Source organism: Pleurodeles waltl, chromosome 3_1, assembly GCF_031143425.1.
Source record: "Pleurodeles waltl isolate 20211129_DDA chromosome 3_1, aPleWal1.hap1.20221129, whole genome shotgun sequence".
Taxonomy (NCBI): domain Eukaryota; kingdom Metazoa; phylum Chordata; class Amphibia; order Caudata; family Salamandridae; genus Pleurodeles; species Pleurodeles waltl.
In genome coordinates, this window is record NC_090440.1 from 1,606,262,209 (window position 1) to 1,606,287,913 (window position 25,705).

General features: G+C 44.6%; 1 protein-coding gene across 1 annotated transcript in view; it reads right to left on the bottom strand.

The window, feature by feature from the left end:
- SLC38A11 (solute carrier family 38 member 11) overlaps positions 1-24,981 on the bottom strand; it is a 454,649-nt gene extending 429,668 nt beyond the window's left edge. Inside the window, exons 1-2 of the mRNA XM_069221362.1 lie at positions 24,869-24,981; positions 20,101-20,175 (exon numbers count right to left, since the gene is read on the bottom strand). Of these exons, the coding sequence (XP_069077463.1) occupies positions 20,101-20,175; positions 24,869-24,875 (82 nt within the window). The 5' untranslated portion in view covers positions 24,876-24,981. The remainder of the gene's footprint in view (positions 1-20,100; positions 20,176-24,868) is intronic.
- Between the last annotated feature and the right edge of the window lie 724 nt (positions 24,982-25,705).

Below are 25,705 nucleotides of genomic sequence, written 5' to 3' on the forward strand. Positions count from 1 at the left end.
GAAGAGGAAGGAAACAAATGTGAAAAAAAGAGGGATATAGAAGCGAAGGGAGGATGAAAGAAAAGAGAAGAAAGAAAAAAGGTAAAGGAAGAAATAACAAATAACAAGATAAAAGGGGAAAAAAATATTCCACCTATGCTTGTATGTATACCTATAATCTTGGCTTTGTGTGTACTTATATGTGTGTTGTACCTCTTTGTGTAGTCCCTGTACATGGGATCACGTTATGTGAAATTAAATTGTTTATGCTAAATGATTTATAAAGTTACATGGACGGAGTTCTCACTCTAAAAGGACTATTACCAACAGTGTTCAACCTCCCACTGCCCATGGTATATTGCAGTAAAAGTAGAGTCTTGTGAGGTTTTCTTGAAATGAACTTTTACGAAGTACATTGAAGTAATCAAGATTTCCGTTTCTTGAAAGTTTAATTTATTTTATTAAGCATAAATCCTATATATAGAAACCTCATCCTGTCAGCAAGACCTTCCACTCCAACTGCCCCAAGTGAGGAACCTTGTTAGGTTCTTCACATTCTATGTTCCACATTCTTAGAACGGTCTTGTTCACAGCAATTAGAGCTTTCAATACAAACAAGTATATGTACAGTGCTTATCAACAAGTAACTTGGTACAACAATAAGAATACAATACCACATACATCTTAATGTGACTGGCTGTGTGTCCTATCTCTTGGCATCTTGCACTGAAAATTCCACTCCATTTGATTGCTCCTTCCTGTTACAAGCAATTGTTAGGTTTACCTCTATGGCTTGTTTCCAGATAACTGCCACTGAGGCGCCAACAAGCAATGCCTTACACAGCAATGCCAAATCTGGGCTCTTTTTCTCTATTCCAAAGTGCAGGATTCTCCCCTGGTCTGCTTCTACCGGGGAGCTCACTTTAAGGGCTCATAGCAGATTGCTGGCCATGGCCTGTGATAATAAATCAAAATTAGCTAGCAAGAACGAAGTGCTCCTTCTTACTGGTACTACAGTGGCACTTTCTACCACTGTGGAACACGGAGTACATATACACGGAATTTACCCAGAAACATAGTGAAATGTATTAGGTCTTCTAGATCACATCTTTGCAGAATACTTTGGGCCAGATTTACAAGGAACTGCCGCAGTGTGGCACCGCACCAAAATTGGCAGCGCCACGATGTGTCTGTTATGAAACACACAGATTCACCACATTTACAAATATACGGCACACACCAGTCTTTCCCCTAGTGCTGGCGCTAAATTTAGCTGCCAGTGCAAAATGTAGGCATCCTTGCACCAAAGTGCAAAGGTGTCCGCATTGAAAGGAATGATTGTTTATGTGAAGGAAGGTGTTCCTTCCTGCACATAAGCAATCTACAATGGCAGTTTGGCACTTCTATGTATGCTGCAGAATGCAGCACATGTAAAAGTAGCAAATCGTCATTATTGAATGATTGTTTATGTGCAGGAAGCTGTCTCATCCTGCACATAAACAATCATTCGTTTTGATCTTTCTATGTGTGCTGGAGAATGCGGCACACATGGAAAAATCAAAAACAAGGAGAAATAAAAGTATTTCTCCTCATTGGATCATGCTAGTGCCACCCCTGCGGTGACATTAAATTTTGGCGCTGCCTCAGATTTACGATTTCTTGTAAATCTGAGGCAGTGTCAAAAGCAATTGGTGTTACGGTGGAATGCCCACAGCAACACCTATTGCATGTCCCTCTGCCACAGAAAACTGCGTCGGAGGGGACCATATTTACAAGGCGGTGTTAAGCCACAAAAAGTGGCTTAGCATTGCCTTGTAAATATGGCGCAGTGCACAGCACTACCGGGGTGTCACAAAACGTGGCGCTATGGGCTTGTAAATATGCCCCGTTGTGTCGCAGCCTGCCAAAGATTTTGTTTATCCAGACACTGACAAAGATGTGTTTTCTATGCAATCTGGGGTAATGCTAATTCAAAAAATGTGCTGTAGTACCACTGTCAGGCTTCAACTTGTTGTTTTGGAATGTAGCCTAAATTGCCAGTAAACTGAATGATGATCAATTGGCATAGATTGATAAGGGATTATCATATTGCGTGCTTAAAAGAGACCTGGGCATGTGAAATGTACATATCAATAGTTTCCATTGACTGTCCTCTCTAGAACAAGGCATTGTAGGGGTGGTTTGCTAACTTTAGTGTCCGTTTCTTTAGTGGCAAGGATAAGCAAAGTTTTTCTTAATTCACCTCAATTTAAAATTAAGTTTGTACTTCCCTGCAAGTTTAACAGTTGTTCTGATAAATTTTAATCACAATAGTTTTTTAACATGTTTATTATGTTCAGCATATTAGACAAGACACATGAAAAACATTACATCTGCATTTTGTATCATACAAAAGCGTCCAGTTCATATGCAGAATCAAAGCGGTAAGTGTGGGCAATATCTAAACCCAGAAAAATTAAGTTTGTACTTTAGTATCATCAAACAACAATAATACATCAATGAGAAACTAGCAGCAGCAGTGAGCAGGTACTGAGAACAAACTTCCATTAGCAAGAGTTCTCTCCCTCCTCATCTCTGATAACTATTGCAGTAGGGGTAACTGGGCAAATAAACATTAATGCAGGGGGGAGGAAGGGAAGGAAAGAAACTCTTCTCCGGTGGGAGGGACCACCAACCACCGCAGTAACCTCCAGCCCATGGTACGCGCTGCATCTCATTTCATTTGCTAGCATTCACTCATTCAAACCTGTCTCATGTGCCCACCACCTAACCTTCCATTGGGTGGGCTCAATGTCTGAGCCCCAGGAAATCACAATAACTTTAATTTTAAGAATGTTATATAGGCAATTCACTTAATATGGCTTTAAGTGTAGTGTGATATTAATTAAAGGGGCATTTTGTTGCACATTGGGGGTTGATTTTAATAGTAAACTCTGTATCATCTAAAGGAGTACTGAAAATAGCACTATGGGGCATGATAATGTGGATCACCTTCATTTTACGCATAACCCCTGCTGAGATGTTTTTAATAAAATCATGAGCAGTCAGGATCTAGTGCTTACATTCGACTTCAATCAATTAATCAATCAATCAGGATTTATAAAGCTCAGCTAATCACCCATTAGGGTATCCAGGCGCTTGCAGGTCCCAGAGGCATATTCGAACAGCCAGGTTCTGAGGTAATTCGGAATTCTGTAAGTGAGGTGATGGTCCTGAAGTACTTGGGGAAGCTGTTCCAGGTTTTTGCTATGATGTGAGAGAAAGAACGCCCTCCACTTCTTCTTTAGTAGATGTAGAGAGTATGGGCAAGTGAAAGGGAGGCAAAGCATAGACTTCTCGACGGTTGGTGGAAGTTCAGATGGTGGTTAATGTATGTGGGTCCTTGGTTGCATAGAGCATTGTGTGGGGGTCAGCAGCTTGAATTGCCATCTCTTCTGTACGGGGAACTAGTGGAGTTGCCTGAGGTGAGGTGTGATGTGGGAACGTTGGAGAAGGCTTAGTACCAGCAACAATTTTGAATCAAGTCACTTTTACTGGGAGAGGTACCAGCAGTATGATTAATTATATAGCCTTTTCAAATCAGTGGTGTCAAAAGGTCTCAAGTTTTACAATTCACTAGAATGAGTAATCATAATTCTCTGGCATTAAATTTATCTATAGACTGCACCCAATTAAAACACTTCTATGTTGTTCTCCCAGTAGAGACAACTAGGAATAGAGGTATTTTGTTTAACTGGGCTAATATAGATCCTGGATTGTTACTGACTAAACTGGTTGCCAGGAATCAGGGATATCTGATAGTGTGCTTGGGGTCTGGAGAAGACCGTTTTTACTTGCATGGGGGCCTGTAGTGACATTTGTAAATGTGTCACAAAACTCCGAACTCTGCCATTATGTTTTAGGGAGCTAAAGACAAATAAAGTGTTTGATGGGACCTGCTCTTCTTCCCATAGTAGCTTTAATTAGGGCCCTAAACACGTTGCCCAGCAGGGTAGAGGAAGTGAGAATGTGCAGCTTACGCTACAAGGTGGTGTTAAAGGTGAGAAAGGAAGCTATAATGCAAGAACCTTGGATCAGTCACACAAGGCTAGTGACAGAAATGATGCGCTGCATTTTTAGAAAATTGTAAATACACCTTTCTTTGAAAAGAGACCCCTAATACAAGTATGGACACAATTATCCCACCTCATTCATGGGTGGTACAGCAGTGCCATGCTAATAGATATATCAGGCAGCATAAACATGAGTGATTCAAATTTGCATAGTAGAGACTTCCCGGAAATGACCCTACAGAAGCTAATTTCGGCAATTCAATGGAGACCAAATGACAAAGCACTGGGCCCAGATGGGGTCCTTATTGACTTGTTCAAAGACAAAATAGATTTGTGGGCCCCATTAATAGTTAATGTATTGAGGAGTTCAGTATATGCTGGCCCCCCTACTTCTTGGTTTAACTCAATCATTGTCCCTATTTTCAAGAAGAGGGACTGTGCTGATCCCTGTTGCTATAGCCCCATTTCGCTGATTGACTCCAAATTGCTGGGCAGAGTCTAATTAGATCGATCGGAGGCCTGTCCTACTGAGAAAGGCATTCTGTCTGCTACTCAGTATGTGTTTAGACAGGGCGTTGGGACTATAAATCTATGCCTGAATCTTCACCTTTTAAATAGTAAATACAGTAAGGCAGAAAGGTGAAGAGAGACTGCTTATATCTAGCAGTTATTTACCTTAGTTCTGTGTTCAATTGTGTCAACTGAGCTAAATTATGGGGAAGGATATTGGAATTAGGAGTCGATACACCCACTGTGCATCTGCTGAACCAACTCCATGCAGGTGTGACAGGTATCTTTAGGTATGGGCCCCAAGGCAATTGCACTTCTCTTATTAACATAAGGTGGAGCGTTAGCCATGGGAGTGTTTTGGCACCCTTTCTTTTCTGCCTTTACATCAGTGATCTCAATGCATCTCTGTTACATATAAGATCAGATAAACCTAGTGGGGGTGCAAGGTGACGTCCGGCTTTACTATATGCTGATGACTGTACCATTCTTTCTAGAACTGGGATTGGACTTCAGAAGTTACTGGATATCTTTGTCCTGTTCATGAATCAATTGGTTTTGACCATTAACAACTCTAAATCTTACACCATGGTTTGTGGCCAGTCTCCTAGCAAACCTAAATCTCACCATATTAATAAGACTAGACTCCTCTGTGTACCGACCTTCATGTATCTGGGGGTTCCCTTTGATAATAAAGGCCGATTTGGAAGCCAAATTGAGAAATCCATTGCTGCAGTCTTTAAATTTGCTGCTAAATTGGGTTCTAAACCTCTAGATGTGATGATTGACATTTATAAGGCTCTCTGTGGCCACGTATAAGGTATCTCTGTGGCCACGTATGGTGCTGGAATTTGGGGAGTCTGCGATATGGCACAAGTACAGGTTAGTCAAAATGCCTTTTTGAGAAAGTTGCTATCTGTTCCCACTAGTGTACCTTCCTATACTTGTTACACAGAATTGGGGCTAACGTATATCGAAGATCAGATAAAATTGCACCCCGATTGTTATGGCTCTCTGTCTGGTCCAAATCAGAAACAGTACTTAACCAAGCTGTGATTACTGACTGCTTGAGTCTTGACAAAGTCTGTAATATCTCATCGCTGGCATACGTAAAGGACCAACTTTGTTTGATAGGGAGCCCAGAACGTTTTAAAAATCCTCATAGTATTAGCTCATTATTGAAAACCTATGCTAAAACTGAATTTTTTGCAATGCTAGTGGTGAGATGATAAGCCCATGAGTGCTGTAAGAGAAGAGTGGCGGCCCATCAACTCCTAGTGACCTCTAGTTCCATGGAGCCTTATTTACATTTTGTACTACATGATGAGCACAGGTACTCTCTGATCAGATTTCATTTGAACATTGCACATTTCTTGGTTTCGTATCCCAGAGATGTGTTTGATGAAACAGACCTGATGCCCTCTCCATGTGCCTCAAAGTTTGCTTATCCATGTCACATTTTTTCTTTTTTTGTAAACTTTATGAAGCGCCAAGGATATTTGTTTTAATTCCTTTACTTAGGACACTAAATATAAGAAGATGTAGGCAGGCCCTTCCTTATTTACAACTTCTGCGTGTGAATTGGTCTGCTATATGGTGTATAAATTCATCTCAGCTGCAGTAAGACTGAGAAATATGATGGGCGAGTAAAATAGAGCAGATTCTATTTTTGTGGATGTGATTAATTGTTACTGAAATCCAAGCTACTGTTTCATGTATTACTTGTGGGTGTGTGAGAGACGATATGACCAGATGTTAAAGGCCCATGCCTCTGCTCCTTTTTGGGGATATGATTTTATTTCAATGCACAAATCACCCTATTGCTTGAGTTTTAAAGTTTTGTAAAATTATTTATATTTGCTGCTGTATTGCATTTAGATAGGACCTAGATTATTGGTCATTTGTATGTTCAAATAAGTCTAAGAGTGGATTTTTAAAACTTTTATGATGTAATTGTTATCTGCTGTTTTAATGTTTTTAAATTGTATTTTGTATCCTTTTAAGGATTTTGAAACTGAGTAAAGATCTAATGATTGATTGGTATTGGTTCTTAAAATATCATAAATTCAGCATGTTGAATGTGTGATGACAATGTATTTTTCGTATGTAAAATAGTTCCTCCTGCATTCCGTTAGAGATGATGGATTTTAAACCTGACATACTTGGTGTGGTATTACCCCAAACATTTTGCCTTCTCACCTGTATTTTTTGCTGAAACTGTTTTGGTTTGCATTAGAGCACTTTAACCCTGCTAACCAGTGCTAAAGTGCTTGTGTTCTATCCCTAAAACATGGTAACATTGACCAACGCATAATTGGCAGATGTAATTTACTGGTAAGTCCCTAGTAGATAGTACTACCTATATTCAGGGCCAGTAAATTAGATGCAAGTAATGGGCTGCAGCCCTTTTTCTGCCACCCACTAACTTGGCCCTTTAGAACATGTCTTAGGCCTGCCTCTGCAGCCTGCAGTGCGGTTTTAAACTGCCATTCCAACCTGGCAAAAGGTACCTTTTGCCAGGCCTAAACCTTTCTTTCTAATACTTATAAGTCACCCCTTAGGTAGGCCATAGCAGATCCTGAGGTAGGGTGCATAGTATTTAAAAAACTAGAACATGTGGGTTTAAGTTTTACCGTACAGGCAGTGAAAAATTCCTAAAGTTGTTTTTCGCTGTTGGCCTATCTCTCTAAATTGACTAACACTGGGTTACCTTATTACATTTCATAAATGCTAACTTCTGATTTGGAACAGATAAAGAAATGCTGTTTACACTTAAATAAATTTTAATTTAAAATATGTTTTAATGGTGAAGTCGGATTTTAAGTTCCAATTCTGAAAATGCCTCTTTTAGAAATTTTGCATTTTCTGTCCCAACCAACTGTGCCTTTCTGCTAGCGTCCTGAATCACTTGATTGTGAGGTGCCCCCCAGGCCCTGGTCACTTGACTGGCTTCAGTGGAGCTCCTCCAAGAAGAAAAAGGTGAAAATCTTGAAGTTGGGCGCTTCTCAATTGCGAAAAGGCCCATTTACACCGAAACTCTGCTGCCCGCAGCAACCGCCAAAGTGAAGCTCTGGTTAGATCTGCTCTTCATGGCAATGCAAGACCTGCAGTTCGCACTACAGCAATGACAGCCAAAGATGACACCAACATGAAACTTCAGTGGTGAACGGATCTTTTTGGTTCAGCAATGACCTTCCATGATGCCTGACCTTCTCTGTGCACTCCACGTCACCTCCCTGCAGCCTCCTCCAACATGAAAGGAACTCTACGTGCCAGACTTGTGAAGGTAGCACTTCAGCAGGACTACCCTGGTCCCTGTTTCCGATAGGTGCTTCAGCGCAGTTGGCCTGAACCTGTGACTTTTCCCTGGTCTAGCGCAACCAGATGACCATGTGTGGTGTTTTGCGCTTTTAGGCATTATTTTCTCCAAAAAATTAAAACTGAATATCCCCAGTTCTACTGATTAGATATTTGTTGTTCTGGCATTATTTTATTTATTAAAATCCACTCAATTTTTTTAATTGGTTTGTGTTTCTTCTACTGTTCTGTTTTCACTTTATTACTTTATTAGTTATGGCTGACTGCTTCTGTGAGTTGGTACTAGATGGTTAAGAACAGGTTAATATAGTGACTTTTATGGTTAACCCTTACAAGGATTGTGGTTGTTGAGTGATTGGGGCTTCCACCCACTCAACCAACAGTCCAGTTTCGTACAGTGGTGCACACTTAAGCAGCCAAATAGAAAAATGGCAAGGCTGAAATACTCATGTGGGCTGATTCAAGATGTGACCGATAGTCTCAAACCAATGACTGAAGCTCCCGGAGCCAAAGAATTCATTAGCTGAAGGAGGATGATTGAAAGTCCCTTTTTGCATGCAGAGCGTGTATTCTCTGGGGGCGTAGATTGGTCAATTAGATGGAGGGGGGAGTGTGAGCTTCAGATTTCCAAACAGTCATGCTGGGATATCTTGTTAAAACACATTATCAGAGAAGCAGGGCATGAGAGGGGCTTAAGGGGCCATGGAAAGAGAGAGGATGGGAAATTGTTAGGGGCACATAGAAAAACAACATTTTTCAAACTGATCAACATTCTTTAAGGCTTTCAAAACAGAGAGAAAGAGCAAGAGAGAGAGAGCATGTATTTTTTCATCTTTGTTGGCATATAAAAATCCCAGGTGAAATACGACAGGCAATTCATCAGACCCAACCAATAGCCCTTGTACCAAACTACTTAATACAGAACACATTTTTAGGACAGTAGTAACACACAAATCACACCCCCTCCGAAACTATGCCTCTGACAATGCGACAGATTCACAAAACAAATTAGGAAAAGTGCCTCTAGAGAACTCTACCTTCACATGAATGTAGTTGCCATACTTTTTATTATTCACCACCATGCCCAGCAATATGCCTGGACTGCTGCATGAGTGGCAGGCTTTAAGGCGTACTCTTAGGAAGGTCAGGGAACTTTGCAGCTGTGCAGTGTTCTACAAAGTGTAGCACTCCACAAAGGTGGAATAAGATCCCCTATACAAATCCATATTTTTTGTTATCATTGCAGGGAAAACAATTTTCCCTGTGGAGAAAGCCCATTACCTACATCATCAACAAATGGGGGGGGGGGGTGATCTGCTCCCCTTTACACTCTTGAAGGAAAGGAGCTCTATCCCTGTGCAGGAATAAATCTCTGACCATTTTTGTGGTGAACATTTTTATTTTTCAGGTTTTATATAGTGTTAAATTGGCCTAAGGGTATTAGATAACTTTATGAAAGCACCAGATTACACTATATATATGTTCAGGTTCACATATTTTTTTCCTATGATTCCGAGCAAATCACTTAGGGCCTGATTTAGATCGCAGCGGATGGAATACTATGTCACAAATGTGACGACTATCCCATCCGCCGTATTACGATCTCCATAGGATATAATGGGATCATAATACGGAGGACAGGGTATCCATCATGTTTGTGGCGGAGTATTCCCCTCCCCCAAAACTAAATCAGGCTCTAAGTGATTTGCTCGGAATCATAGGATGTTGAGCCTATTCTGATACTTGAACCTGATTCCACAGTTCCAAAGTAGGCAGATCTTGACATTGAGCTACATCCCTTACCTCCATTTACTTGTTTGTTGGCATTCTTAAACTTCCAGGGTAAACAATGCCTTGGAACAGCCACCTTCCTCCCCTTAAGTTTGATTTATTACAAAGGAGATTTATGCTCTTGTGGCAAAGATCTTCAGACTTGCAAATTGGTTTACATCTGCCGGGAATCACTTTGTGAATGCAAAATAGGTTGGAAATGTACATTTGAAACTGAATTTACGTTATGAAGAGGGTCTAATATGTTGCCATAAATTGTGCAAGCACCATTATATTTCAAACTAAGAAAACTATGGGCCTGATTTAGATCTGGGCGCAGGGGAATGCTCCCTCACAAACGTGACAGATTTCTCGTCAACGTATTATGATCCCATTATATTCTATGGGGATATAGGATATATCCTATAATATAATACAGCAGACGGGATATCTGTCACGTTTGTGACAGAGTATTCCCTCTGCCCAGATTTAAATCAGGCCCCATGACTATGTTTTCTTCTATTTCCATATGACACACAGTTTAATACAACATTCATCAAGCTCATGGATAAACTTAAAGATATTGCTGAGTGTTACGAGCCAGAGGAAAAACTGTAATAATCTATCTTCTGTGGTTTGCCAACACTTATAAGGCTTCACATTGCAGTATACCTATCAGGTAAATTCCATATCATAACAATAGAGAGAAAGGCAGAAGTTGTAGAAAAACACATTATACATTTTGCCAAATTGAATTGCAACAACATTGTGTTGAAAGTTGATCACAATTTCCACCCAAATGTGGAATATAAGTGTTGGAGTTGAGACTGTGGTCTTAAAATCCAACACCTGGCCAAGAATGTCTCAGGCTGAAAACTCATACTCACACCCCAGTCCCCTCTATCAAAGCAATTACCTGGATGAACAAGGAAACACAACCAATGAACTTGAAGGAAGCTGATAGAACGGGCAACAGAATAGGGACTACTTGCCAGGCCAGTACTGTTGACCCCTGACAATGGGCAACCTTACACAAACCTTCCCAACCTTGACGGATCAGCCTACAGTAGAGGGCTGATAAACGAGACCTGAGTGAATTTCTATGACTGCATCACTCCTCCAGTTTACACAGGTGAAGGTAAAATGATGCATCAAATGGACTAGCTAATAACCTTAAGCTACCATAAAGGTGGAAGTCAGACCCAGTGTGCATTGATAGAAAAGGTAAAAATGCAGATCTGCAGGGATAGTTAGACTTCCACTTAGTAGAAGCAAACAACAGTAACATGATCTAGGCAAAAACAGAAATCTGGCTGATTTTGAAAAGATCTACAAAAAATACAAGCAAACAAAAGAAAGAGAAGGTAGGGAAACATAGTCGATCAAAATCAGCATAATTTGAAACAGAAGATGTCAAGGAATGAAAATAAAACAGATTAAAAATGGACCAATTGAAGGGCGTGGCTAAGGCGTCAAGATGACGGTCACACTTCTGTAGTGTTCCGGACCCCTCCGTCATCCTCCTTCCACCACGCTAGTAATCCGCCTTCATCGGCGGCGCCTTCCCACTCCCGGGACCTCGCCGTCGCCCCTCGGCAGGTTGAAGACGCCGACCGGCTCCTCAGCTGGCTGCACGGCGACGATCAAGCGGGTCTGCCATCACCCAAGATGGCGGCCGGCGGGCGAGACTGGCGTCCCGGGGCGTGCTGAGGGCCCTGGGACAGAGCAGTGCCGGATTCCCTTTTTCCGGGGCCGCGTGGCGGTCGGAGTGAAGCGGCGGAGGGGCACACATGGTGCCCCTGGTGGGCCCTCCTGCCACGAAGACTGGCCTGGGATAGACCAGGGCTTCCCAACTTCCAGGGAAGGGGGAAAGCCGAGGCCCAGCAGTGGAGCAAGCTGAAAGGTGATCCGAGAAATTAAGGAGGGGGCTGCGTCGATACCCAGAAGGAGAAGCCCCCCTCTCATCTCTCATCTCTCATCCCCCCCACCCGCTCCCAGCTGGAACGCCCGGTCTCCCTGGGCAGACATGGAGGCAGTGCGCTGTGGTGAGCAGCAGCAGAAGGGAGCAGCGCGCAGTGGGGCTCCTTCTGCCATCCTAAGGGGCCTCTCCCCCCGCCCAAGTGAGACAGCGACCAGGTGGGCATAGAGATTGGGGGTCAGGAGAGCCCCGCCAAGGGGGAACATGACATGGACACCCTGGGCGACCCCTGAGTGTTTACTGCGGATGGTCAGCTGCTAGCAGCGAGGGGCCACCATTGTGCGATTGTGGGCCCCGCTCCTGAGGCTTCACCTGCAGCTCGCTGCATGTGGAGCGTTTGCGAGACCTGAACTGTCTCCGGGGGCACTGGAGACCCTGGAATCACGCATAGCGCTCTGACTGGGCTTCCCTGGTGGACCTTGACCAGAAGTCCCTGCACCACCCTAAATTTGGAAAAGGAACCTGCGACAGAACCATGGACAAGGACAAGTCAGCGCGGCAGTCAATGGCACAAACGCGAGGTGGTCTACCGGCGACATCCGGAGACCTGGCAACGATCCTCCAAGGCATTCACACATCCCAAGCAGCCGTGGAGTCGAAGATTGGAGAAGTTAGAGTAGATGTGGCCCTGGTCCGGCAAGACCTCCGTAGTGCCACAGCTCGAATCATGGAGGTGGAATCAAGAATCTCTACAATAGAAGATGACATGACCGTTCTTAAGGCACAAGTCTCCGTATTAACATCTCGCACGTCGGAACTCTACCGGAGGGCCGAGGACCCCAAGAATAGGTCCAGACGAAACAATCTTCGTATAGCGGGCCTTCCGGAGACCACAGCAGCATCATCCTTGGTTGCGTTCCTGGAGGAGTGGATCCGCTCTTGGATGTCAATGGACCGTCTCACCCCATGGTTTGTGATCAAACGGGCCGGGCTCCCCACCTAGACCGATGATTCTCCATCTCTTCAATTTCAAAGACAGAGACGCAGTGCTACAGGAGGCACGTTCCAAGGGAGACCTCTTTTGCAGTGGGGTGAAGGTCCTCCTTTTTCCTGACTACACGAGGGATGTGCAACAACAGCGTCGCTCATTTATAGTATTCAAGTAAAACAGAAACTGAGGGCAATGAATATCCCATATCGACTTCTGTTCCCTGCGAAGCTCAGGGTGGTGCATGGAAATAAAACACATTTCTTTGAACAGCCGACCACGGCATGGACTTGGCTGACAGTGGAGGTGCCACTTGGTCTGCTTGGTGAGCACCTAAGACCGGCACGGGTAGGAGAGCTGTCAGACAATCAGCAGAAGCGGTCATCTGCCAAGCGCCATCGCACGCGTTCAAGGGGGCATAGGGAGCACCACGGCTCTCGTTCGGTCTCCCCCATGGTAGCCCCACATGGGGATCTGAAGGGCCAGCAGACACTGAAGGGTCCCGAAGGTAATGGGGGAAATCCACAGCCGCAGAGTTCACCGCAGGCTTGATCGGGGTCGCAGGACGACTCAGACCTATCTTGCAGTCCAGCATTGTAGCCTCTGGGATAAGAGATGACTCTGGGGGGGTGCCACTTGTCTTGATGGAGAACAAGCGCAATATATGACTATCCACCATTAACTGTGTTCCTTTAATTGATCCGACATTATGGAGGGGTCCACCACTGCTCAATCAGTTTTTGTTCTATCTCGCTAGGTTCGGGAGCGAGATGAAGGCATATTTGGCTGACAAATACTTCTGGGGGGAAGCATGGGGTGTTCCCTTCCTATTTGCGACTTGCATCGCAATTCAGACTTGCTTTGTGACCGCGAATGCGGTCGCAAAGCAACTTGCAGTTACCACCAGTGTCACACTGGTGGTAACTCATTCGCAAAAGGGAAGGGGTCCCCATGGGACCCCTTCCCCTTTGTGAATGTCGACAAAAATATTTTTTCAGAGCTGGCAGTGGTCCTATGGACCACTGCCTACCCTGAAAAAAACGAAACCAAATGGTTTCGGTATTTTTTTCATTTTGCAACTCGTTTTCCTTTAAGGAAAACGGGCTGCAAAATGAAAAAAAAAAACTGCTTTATTTAACCCCTTCGCTGCCAGGCCTTTTCCCCCTCAGGTGCCAAGCCTTTTTTTGGCTATTTGGGGCAGTTCGCGCTTAGGCCCTCATAACTTTTTGTTCACATAAGCTACCCACGCCAAATTTGCATCCTTTTTTTCCAACATCCTAGGGATTCTAGAGGTACCCAGACTTTGTGGGTTCCCCAGAAGGAGGCCAAGAAATTAGCCAAAATACAGTGAAAATTTCGTTTTTTTTTCAAAAAAATTGGAAAAAGGGGATGCAGAAGAAGGCTTGTGGTTTTTTCCCTGAAAATGGCATCAACAAAGGGTTTGCAGTGCTAAAATCACCAGCTTCCTAGCTTTCAGGAAAAGGCAGACTTGAATCAGAAAACCCAATTTTTCAACACAATTTTGGCATTTTACTGGGACATACCCCATTTTTACGATTTTTTGTGGCTCCTTCCAGTCAGTGACTGAAATGGGCATGAAACCAATGCTGGATCCCAAAAACCGCAACATTTCTGAAACGTAGACAAAATTCTGAATTCAGCAAGGGGTAATTTGTGTAGATCCTACAAGGGTTTCCTACAGAAAATAACAACTGAAAAAACAAAATATTGAAATTGAGGTAAAAAAATCTGCAATTTTTCTTTACGTTTTACTCTGTAACTTTTTCCTGCAATGTCAGATTTTTGAAAGCAATATACCGTTACGTCTGCTGGACTCTTCTGGTTGCGGGGATATATAGGGCTTGTAGGCTCATCAAGAACCCTAGGTACCCAGAGCCAATAAATGAGCTGCACCCTGCAGTGCGTTTTCATTCTATACTGGGTATACAGCAATTCATTTGCTGAAATATAAAGAGTGAAAAATAGCTATCAAGAAAACCTTTGTATTTCCAAAAAGGGCACAAGATAAGGTGTTGAGGAGCAGTGGTTATTTGCACATCTCTGAATTCCGGGGTGACCATACTAGCATGTGATTTACTGGGCATTTCTCAAATAGATGTCTTTTTTACACACTCTCTTATATTTGGAAGGAAAAAATGTAGAGAAAGACAAGGGGCAATAACACTTGTTTTGCTAATCTATGTTCCCCCAAGTCTTCCGATAAAAATGATACCTCACTTGTGTGGGTAGGCCTAGCGCCCGCGACAGGAAACACCCCAAAACGCAACGTGGACACATCACATTTTTTGTAAGAAAACAGAGGTGTTTTTTGCAAAGTGCCTACCTGTAGATTTTGGCCTCTAGCTCAGCCGCCACCTAGGGAAAACTACCAAACCTGTGCATTTTTGAAAACTAGAGACCTAGGGGAATCCAAGATGGGGTGACTTGTGGGGCTCTGACCAGGTTCTGTTACCCAGAATCCTTTGCAACCCTCAAAATTTGGCTAAAAAAACATATTTTCCTCACACTTGGTGACAGAAAGTTCTGGAATCTGAGAGGAGCCACAAATTTCCTTCCACCCAGTGTTCCCTCAAGTCTCCCGATAAAAATTATACCTCACTTGTGTTGGTAGGCCTAGCGCCCGCGACAGGAAATGCCCCAAAACGCAACGTGGACACATCACATTTTTTGTAAGAAAACAGAGGTGTTTTTTGCAAAGTGCCTACCTGTAGATTTTGGCCTCTAGCTCAGCCGGCACCTAGGGAAAACTACCAAACCTGTGCATTTTTGAAAACTAGAGACCTAGGGGAATCCAAGATGGGGTGACTTGTGGGGCTCTGACCAGGTTCTGTTACCCAGAATCCTTTGCAAACTTCAAAATTTGGCTAAAAAACACGTTTTCCTCACATTTTGGTGACAGAAAGTTCTGGAATCAGAGAGGAGCCACAAATTTCCTTCCACCCAGCGTTCCCCCAAGTCTCCCGATAAAAATGATACCTCACTTGTGTGGGTAGGCCTAGTGCCCACGACAGGAAATGCCCCAAAACGCAACGTGGACACATCAATTTTTTTTAAAGAAAACAGAGGTGTTTTTTGCTCAGTGACTACCTGTAGATTTTGGCCTCTAGTTCAGCCGGCACCTAGGGAAACCTACCAAACCTGTGCATTTTTGAAAACTAGAGACCTAGGGGAATCCAAGATGGGGTGACTTGTGGGACTTTGACCAGGTTCTGTTACCCAGAATCCTTTGCAAACCTCAAAATGTGGCTAAAAAAACACGTTTTCCTCACATTTCGGTGACAGAAAGTACTGGAATCTGAGAGGAGCCACAAATTTCCTTCCACCCAGCGTTCTCCCAAGTCTCCCGATACAAATGATACCTCACTTGTGTGGGTAGGCCTAGCGACCGCGACAGGAAATGCCCCAAAACACAACGTGGACGCATCACATTTTTTGTAAGAAAACAGAGGTGTTTTTTGCAAAGTGCCTACCTGTAGATTTTGGCCTCTAGCTCAGCTGGCACCTAGGGAAAACTACCAAACCTGTGCATTTTTGAAAACTAGAGACCTAGGGGAATCCAAGATGGGGTGACTTGTGGGGCTCTGACCAGGTTCTGTTACCCAGAATCCTTTGCAAACCTCAAAATGTGGCTAAAAAACATGTTTTCCTCACATTTCGGTGACAGAAAGTTCTGGAATCTGAGAGTAGCCACAAATTTCCTTCCACCCAGCGTTCTCCCAAGTCTCCCGATACAAATGATACCTCACTTGTGTGGGTAGGCCTAGCGACCGCGACAGGAAATGCCCCAAAACACAACGTGGACACATCACATTTTTTGTAAGAAAACAGAGGTGTTTTTTGCAAAGTGCCTACCTGTAGATTTTGGCCTCTAGCTCACCGGCACCTAGGGAAACCTACCAAACCTGTGCATTTATGAAAACTAGAGACCTAGGGGAATCCAAGATGGGGCGACTTAAGGGGCTCTGACCAGGTTCTGTTACCCAGAATCCTTTGCAAACCTCAAAATGTGGTTAAAAAACATGTTTTCCTCACATTTCGGTGACAGAAAGTTCTGGAATCTGAGAGTAGCCACAAATTTCCTTCCACCCAGCTTTCCCCCAAGTCTCCCGATACAAATGATACCTCACTTGTGTGGGTAGGCATAGCGCCCGTGACAGGAAATGCCCCAAAACACAACGTGGACACATCAATTTTTTAAAAAGAAAACAGAGGTGTTTTTTGCAAAGTGCCTACCTGTAGATTTTGGCCTCTAGCTCAGCCGGCACCTGGGGAAACCTAGAAACCAGTGCATTTATGAAAACTAGAAACCCAGGGGAATCCAAGATGGGGTGACGTGTGGGGCTCTGACCAGGTTCTGTTACCCAGAATCCTTTGCAAACCTCGAAATTTGGCTAAAAAACAAGTTTTCCTCACATTTCGGTGACAGAAAGGTCTGGAATCTGAGAGGAGCCACAGATTTCCTTCCAACCAGCGTTCCCCCAAGTCTCCCGATAAAAATGATACCTCACTTGTGTGGGTAGGCTTAGCGCCCGCGACAGGAAATGGCCCAAAACACAACGTGGACACATCCCATTTGTTCATAGAAAACAGTGCCTACCTGTGGATTTTGGCCTCTAGCTCAGCCGGCCCCATCCCCCCAAACCCCCCCCGGGAGCGACCCTTGCCTACAGGGTCGCTCCCCCTGCGTGACATTGGCGCCAAAAAAAAATCACCGGTGCCTAGTGGTTTCTGCCCCATCCGACAATCTGCCGCGAAGGGGGGCAGAAATGGTCTAAATACAATTTGCCCCCAGGGGAGCGACCCTTGCCTAATGGGTCGCTCCCCATCTCTAAAAAAAAAAAATATATATATATATATATATATATATATATATATATATATATATATATATATATATATATATATTTGCCCTGGCGCCTAGAGGTTTCTGCCCCCCCTGGGGTCAGATCGGCCTAATAACAATAGGCCGATCTGCCCCCAGGGGGGGGCAGAAATGGCCTAAAATAAATTTGCCCCCCACCCCCGGGAGCAACCCTTGCCTACAAGGTCGCTCCCCTTGCGTGACAGCGCAAAAAAAAGATCCCTGGTGCCTAGTGGTTTCTGCCCCCCCTTGGGGGCAGATTGACCTATAATCGGATGATCTGCCCCCAAAGCGGGCAGAAATAGCCTAAATACAATTTGCCCCTCCAGGGGAGCGACCCTTGCCTAAGGGGACGCTCCCCATCTGTAAAACAACAACAACAACAAAAATCCCTGGTGCCTAGTGGTTTCTGCCCCCTTGGGGGCAGATCGGCCTAATTACAATAGGCTGATCTGCCCCCATGGGGGGCAGAAATGGCCTAAAATTAATTTGCCCCCCAGGGGAACGACCCTTGCCTAAGGGGTCGCTCCCCTTACGTGAAAAAAAAAAAAAAAACTCCCTGGTGTCTAGTGGTTTCTACCCCCCTTGGGGGCAGATTGGCCTCATAAAAATAGGCCAATCTGCCCCCAAGGGGGGCAGAAATGGCCAAAATATAATTTGCCCCCTATGGAAGCGACCCTTGCCTAAGGGGTCGCTCCCCACACCTAAAACACAAAAGAAAACAAAAAAAACAAAAGTATCCCTGGTGTCTAGAGGTTTCTGCCCCCCCTGGGGGCAGATCGGCCTAATAATAGGCCGATAGGGGGGGCAGAAAAGGCCTTAAAAAAAATGCCCCCCTGGGAGCGACCCTTGCACAAGGGGTCGCTCCCTTTTTGTCACTTTCCCAAAAAAAAGAAACATCCCTGGTGTCTAGTGGGGTTTCAAAAGCCGGATTGCAAGCAATCCGGCTTTTGAAACCCTGGGAGAGACTTCAAAGGGAAGGAAATACATTTCCTTCCCTTTGAAGCCTCTCCTTGCCTCCCCCACGTGATCGAAAGAGAAATGCTGAGCATTTCTGTTTCGATCGCGCTGGAAGCTCTGCTTCGAGCGCGATGGGGGAGGCTGTGTGATTGTCAGCGCGCGCTCGCGTGCTGGCGTCACGGGGGGGAGGGGGGTCGGGGGTTGAAGGGGAAGGGATTCCCCTTTCAGCCCTGACCTGGGGGGGCGGGGGGGAGGCCCTCGGGGGAGCGCTAGCGCCTCTCCCGAGGGCAGCATGCAGGACGTAATGGTTACGTCCATGGCGCCACACGGGCGCTGCCATGGACGTAACCATTACGTCCGTGGCGGGGAAGGGGTTAAAAAGCAGTCACAGACATGGAGGTCTGCTGACTTCAGCAGGCCACCATCCCTGTGAGTGCAGGGACTGGCTATGGGGTTGCAAAATGCGACCTACCTCATGAATATTGATGAGGTGGGTCTTTGCGACCCCATAGCGAGTCGCAGACGGTGTCTGAGACACCGTTCTGCATCCGGGATTGCGAATTGGAAATTGCGAGTCGGACAGACTCGCAATTTCCAAGTCGCAATCTCGGACTTTCCTACATGTGGCCCCTAGGTCTCCATCTTTTACGGTGCTACAAACAGGCGTCAGGACTAAAAATGAAACCTGCAAAGTCAGTGTTGGTCCCCTTGGTGAGCACTCGTGACTGTTTCGATTGGCAAGACATGATACCCCTACACAAACTCAGTTTTAAATATCTCGCCACTTGGGTGACCCTTCTGCTAGAGCTGACATGGGTCAAGAATCTGGACCCGCTCCTGGTGCGTATTAAGGCGGACTTGCAGAGGTGGCAAGCTCTGCCATTAATTATGATGGGCCGCGTTGTCCTCGCTGGTACGGCCCTGCTGGTCACCAAAAGAGACATTTCCGTGGCCTGGAGCTCGCCCACCGGTCCATCCCTCCAAAAATGGAGAAGGGGGGTGGACTGGTGTGCAAATCAAGAAAAACTGGTGTTTGAATCAAGGGGTTGTCCCCGGAAATATGAGAGGGTATGGGGTAGGTGGCTGGGGTTGTTGCCATAAGTCAGTGCGGGGGTTTTGACCCTTAATGTTGAGTCAAAAAATGAAGTGATGTATGTCCCATGAAATGCCTTAAATGGTTTAAATGCTTTATTGTCAATGATGCTTCGAGTGGGATCTTGCCGTACTGTCCGTACCAATTGTTTGGTGATTTTCATCTTAAAAACAATAAAATTTGTTTATAAAAAAAGAAAATGGACCAATTAAACTAAGGCCGAGGAGTTAGAGCTCCATTTTTAGAGAGTTAAGCTCGGGAAGCAGGGAGAAAGGTTTGTAGGGTTCTGTTTCTGAGCTGTGCTGTCTAAAATAATGCACTAACTTGGAGAAATATTGGGTTAAATTAATTCACAATGCATGAACATAAAAAAAGGTCTGCGTAGCCCATCATAATACTGTCCTTGGCCTTTCTTTGCTGCTAAGAGTGTTGAAACCACCACTACTTCTCCTGCGTAGTCAGAGTACAAAGATATCATCATTTTGCACATAGACTCAAAGATTTTACATGGGGTAGATTTTGAAGTACCTATCACTAATTCTGTTTCGTTATGACATTTAAAGAGAGTGAAATCCAATGCACTTAAATTATTTAATAATACAAGTATTAAACAAGAGAGGTTTGGTAGAGTACCTGTCACGCATGCAACTCCAATTAAAAGCAGTATTCCAAATGGGCAACCAGCTTGTTTCATGGAGTAAGGCAACCCTATGAAAAACAATTTAGAGAACGATCAGAATATTATTCCAAATGGTGTCATATTTAAAACCACTACCCAACCCCCCACAGATAAGCGATGCACCACTTGAACAATACAATTAAACTTTAAACAACATGTACACAGAGAAGTGTAAATGTAACACTCCAAGCTGTCTCTTTTCTACATTGAATCGTTCATTGAGCCTAACTTTTGGGGTACCACAGAACTCATCCCTTTAATTTGTTGTATCATATTGACACTTGATTCACTCTTTATGATAATTTCAGGATTACAGGAAGAGGCAGTAGATAAAAAATACCTCCACATCCTTGGGCAAGGCCAGGGCAAATTGGGCAAGGCAGAGAGTGCTGTTAGGCAAGGGAAAGAGTGAAACGTTTTAATGTTTCTGCTGTTGAGTATGGTGGCATGAGTAAGTAATAGCCTCTACTCTCTTGGACAAGGTGAAAAGGAATTAACCATTCTAGTACCTAGGTTTGGTCAAGGCACAAGCCATTTGCAATACACAACCTGGCCACGGGTAAACTGCATTAACATCAAAAATGCAAACCGTCCTATCTCCGAAAGGACTGGAGTGGGGTTCAGGATAGGGTGACGGACTGGTCTTCACCAAAACTGCAATTCTGTTGAAAATGGACTACTTTCATAATGAGATTGGAATTTTTTGATAATGTCAGTCTGGAGTTTCTTTTGTGCTCTCTTCATGTTCTCAAACATTGGGAGAAAAGCAAAATATATACAAGACACAATCCTCACCCATGCACAGACACAGGGTTTGTAAAGAATATCACATAATGGATAAGGCAGGGGAAGGGAATATATGCCTACCCCTAGGCAAAGAAGGGGAAATATCCACGCTAGCCCCACCCTTGAGCGAGACCATGGTAGTGGTTATATTCACCCTCCGTGTTGGGACAAGGCTGGTGTGAAACAGAGCACATTCTCCACTGGCTATTTGTCAATGTGGCAGAAGGAACACACAACACTTCCATTGCAGCAGCGGCAGCCGCCGCAAATCTCAAAGGGAGGGGCAGGGAGTAGAGGGACAGGGGGGCTGGGAGGGAATTTAAAAAAATAAAAAAATTAACTTACCTCTTTCTGTCGCCGCTGCCACCATCTGCTGCCTCAGTCCTCTTCTGATATCCTAGCATTCACTGCTGGGACACCATCACAGGCTCCCCAGCAATCCTGGTGCTAGCATGTAAGCAGCGTCAGGATTGGTGCTGCTCAGACACAAGCCTGTGGTCTGTGCAGTTTCTCCAGCCTGGGTGTGTGTGCAGCCGGGAAGGGGAAACCTAAGAGCGCATGTGTGTTTGGCCAGCCTCAGAAGGCCGGCCAAACACACATGTGTACTTAGTGCACTCTCCTTTTGTCCCCCCCCAACCTTCCACAGCCCAACCCCTCTCTGCACTGCTATGCCAGAAACAGAAAAATAAAACAATAAAAAAACTATTGTTTTATTTTTCTGCTTCTGGCACAGCCAGTGGGGCAACACTCCTTCGCCATAGTGAAGGAGCCGCCCCTGCATTCATGGGCAAGGGACGGTTGGGAACAAAATATACTCACCTACATCGAGTAAGGCAGGGAGACCTCCAAGCCTGTGGCCAAGAATAGTGACTACAAAAATACTCCTTCACTGCACCATTTCTCCCAACGTAACACAACATCAAGAGTGATTAAAACATACTACCCTTTTGCTCTTGACCAAAGTGAGAATGTGGAGGATAATAAAAAACCCTAAATTCTGGGCAAGGCAAAGGGTGACAAAGCAGTCTTGCTAACCTTAAATATATTTTCAAACATACAGGCGGTCATTCTGACCGCGGCGGGCGGCGGTAGCCGGCCGCCATGCGGTCACCGCCATTTGGCCGCTCCGCGGTCAAAAGACCGCGGAGGCCATTCTGGCTTTCCCGCTGGGCCGGCGGGCGCCTGCCAAAGGAGCGCCCGCCGGCCCAGCAGGAAAGGCCTTGCAACACAGAGGCCGGCTCCGAATGGAGCCGGCGGTGTTGCAGGGGTGCGACGGGTGCAGTTGCACCCGTCGCGATTTTTACTGTCTGCTATGCAGGCAGTGAAAATCATGCTGGGGCCCTGTTAGGGGGCCCCTGCACTGCCCATGCCCATGCCCAGTGGCCATGGGCAGTGCATGGGCAGTGCAGGGGCCCCCAGGGGCCCCACAACACCCGTTCCCGCCATCCTGTTCCTGGCGGTCAAAACCGCCAGAAACAGGCTGGCGGGAAGGGGGTCGGAATCCCCATGGCGGCGCTGCTTGCAGCGCCGCCATGGAGGTTCAGCCCTGCCAGGGGTATTCCGGCGGGAAACCGCCGGATCCCCAAGCCGCGGTCAGAATGGGCAATGAAGCACCGCCAGCCTGTTGGCGGTGCTTCCGTTGCCCGCGGCCCTGGCGGTTTAGGACCGCCAGGATCAGAATGAGGGCCACAGTATTGTAATAGATACAGTTTCACAATATGGATCTTGAACAAAATTTGACATTCTTTGACTACATAAAACCTATGCAACACGATCAAATTATACCTGTTCAGGGCCAGGATACCCTTGCGGTGATAGTGTGCTTTACAAATACACATATCATAACATAATTTACTATAATACATTGCCATACAATTCGCAGATTTTATTTTATATTACACCTTATGACTATAGCAGGAAACTAATCAATACTGCACATAACACGTTCACAAGCTACCAAAAACTTCACACACAAAGAAAAGTTGCACAGATACTATTTACGTTCTGTGTCACTCCACCCACTTAGGAATGCCATAACGAAATTCATACACACTCATCCACATTTTTTTTAATTCTCTCATTCACATTTCACTCCAACTCCAAGCTTCCACAAGTGATTGTGGGTGGTGGAAGGAGGGAGGAGAGATTAGGTCCCAGATTTAAGAAGGCCTAGCGCCTACTTGCGCACATTAGTGTCATTTTTTATGACGCTAATGTGACTCAACAAGGCCAAATTTGCCGCAAAGCATGCAAAGTTGGTGATACATTTGTAATTTTGTAAGAGCCTAATTATTAGCTTTTGCAAGAAAGGGCAAAACATTAGGGGCCACAAATGATGTTACAATTTGGTGTTACTTAGCTTGTTAGAATCATGATTTTGACATTACAATTTTGGTTAATCAAATTAGAATTTTCAAGAGTTGTGAGATGTCACTGGTTGGTGAAGGGTTTCTACCTTAAATTGTGATTCAGTCCTAAATCACATTTTGGAGTGCTATATTTGTTGGTGGGAGCGGGACGGAACGCATGATGTGGAATGTAGGAATGGTGAGGACAATCACCAGAAATCAATTGTAAGATGATTTTCTGACAGAGCAGGTATTAAAAGGGGGCACACCATTGCTTTCAATAGGCCCCTATGTACTGTGCAGGATTAGCACCAACATTTTGGCGCTAATCCTACACAGTACATCAATAGCGTAAAAAATGTTGACGCTATTGCCCCTATCCTGCGCCATGGTGCGCCGTATATTAAATATAGCGCACACATGGTGGCGGTTGGAGGTGCTAAGAGGCGCAAGAAAAGTGGTGCTGCATTGGATGCAGCGCCACTTTTCTTAAATCAGGCCCTTTGTTTGTAAATGTGCTGTAATTTAATGATCCCGTGTATTAAGCCCTGTTATTTGTTGGTGCTGCTTGTGTGCTTGTTGTATTGCTTGTGTGTATTTGCTCCAATCTACATTTCTGCTCTGGGGCAACCCTTCAACACTTTTAAAATGTGAAGTAGGGGATTAGGATTGAGACACAACGAATTTGTTAATTTTTCAATAAGTTGTTTATCAATAGTAATGTAAAGAATCTGTTCTATTAATTTCTGTTTTAATGAAAGTAAAAAAGATTACATGTTTAAAATAATTCATATAGAATGCATCTGTTGTATGTACTTTACAGTGGGTTCATTATCGGTTTCCTCCATTTTCCCATGGTACACAAATCTATCTATAATATGGACTGAAGCAAAAAGTATTTGCCCTTTTCCACGTTGAAAGTGGTCGCGCCTTTGTTTTTTTTGCATGACTGTATAGTTTGTGTGGTACAGCCCCCTGCTTTTGTTGCCCTCACACCACACAAAAGTTGTGTGATCCTTGGCAAACCATTTATAATGCCTTACATTATAAATACATATATAGTCTACTAAATGATCTAACTAGTCTGCTGCCTTCTAATGCCGCAAAACTGCTCCCAGCTCCCCTCCCCTCCAATCACATTGTGGTTACAAAAGGCTCAGCCAGCACCCACATAACACAGTGCTCTATGTGCAGATTACCAGGCCTGAGGTGCTCATTGCAACAACAGAGTCCTCCACAATGTGTGCCGTTGTGGCTGAGTGATAGGTCAGTGCTTCAGCAATCTCCCACCCCTAGAAAAGTGACCCTCATGAAGTGGATCAAATTTCTTAAACTTTTTGGGGTGAATGACAAGCCTTATGGTGAAAATAAAAATGAATGCATGAGTGAATTAATATTTCTAAAGCGCACTGTTACCCCAGTAAAATGCTGATCGTTGTACAATTAATGCTGCAAATGGCTGAGGCTAAGTAGCGTTTGTATTTTATACCATTAAGGAGGCATTGCAAAAACAAACATCTTTTGGGGGACTCGGGTGCAGATTATCTGGAATTAGCGAGAGATTACGCTAATACACCAATGTGCCTACCTATCATGCCTGATCCGATGATAGAATTGAGGACGATTAATCCGGTTGAAGGCAGATTACAAATTTCCACAGCGTCTTCAGTGCTTCGTTCACGGATAAGACGTTTCTTGTCATCTGCTTCCCCCTCAATGAACGAAAAAACAAGCTTCAGTCAAACAAAGTTAGCATAGTCACAGGTAACATCAACTGTTACAGCAGAAGCCAATAAAACATTTTACAACAGGCGTCGTTCACAAACAGTCGAGAATTGCACGAGTAATATGATCCCTTTTCAGGAAAAGGGCATTTACCTGCCCCGGGGAGCCACTGTGCATCTGATCATCCTTGTCCGTGCCTTCCATGGCACGCCAGAAAGGCTTCTTTGTGGTTAGCGCAAGGCTGGCTTTCTTTTTGTATGGGTTTTCTTTCTTGACGTTCGTAGTGTGTTAAGGTTACTCTGCTGCGACTCAGAAACAGTACACTGTTTAGAGAGAGAGAACGAGAGAGAGAGAGACCCGATAACCATCACATTAAGTGAGCTTGGGGAATGCTATTTTGAGACATTATCTGTAAAATGGTTTTAGGATGACTAGTAATATTCTACTATCTCACTAGAATCTAGAGCAGACTCTGCCTGGACATTGGGCAGCACGTGTTGAAGTCTGCAGAGGATCTATGTAACATGACAACACAACCATAAAGCGCAAACAGAACACCCCAATGACACAGCATAATTGCACAATACAAAATGAGAACACAAACATAATTTAACAGGACGACATAACACACTACACAGAAGAACAATGTAACATAAAACAAAACAGTGCAAGACAAACAGTACATCAATCCAATAAAACA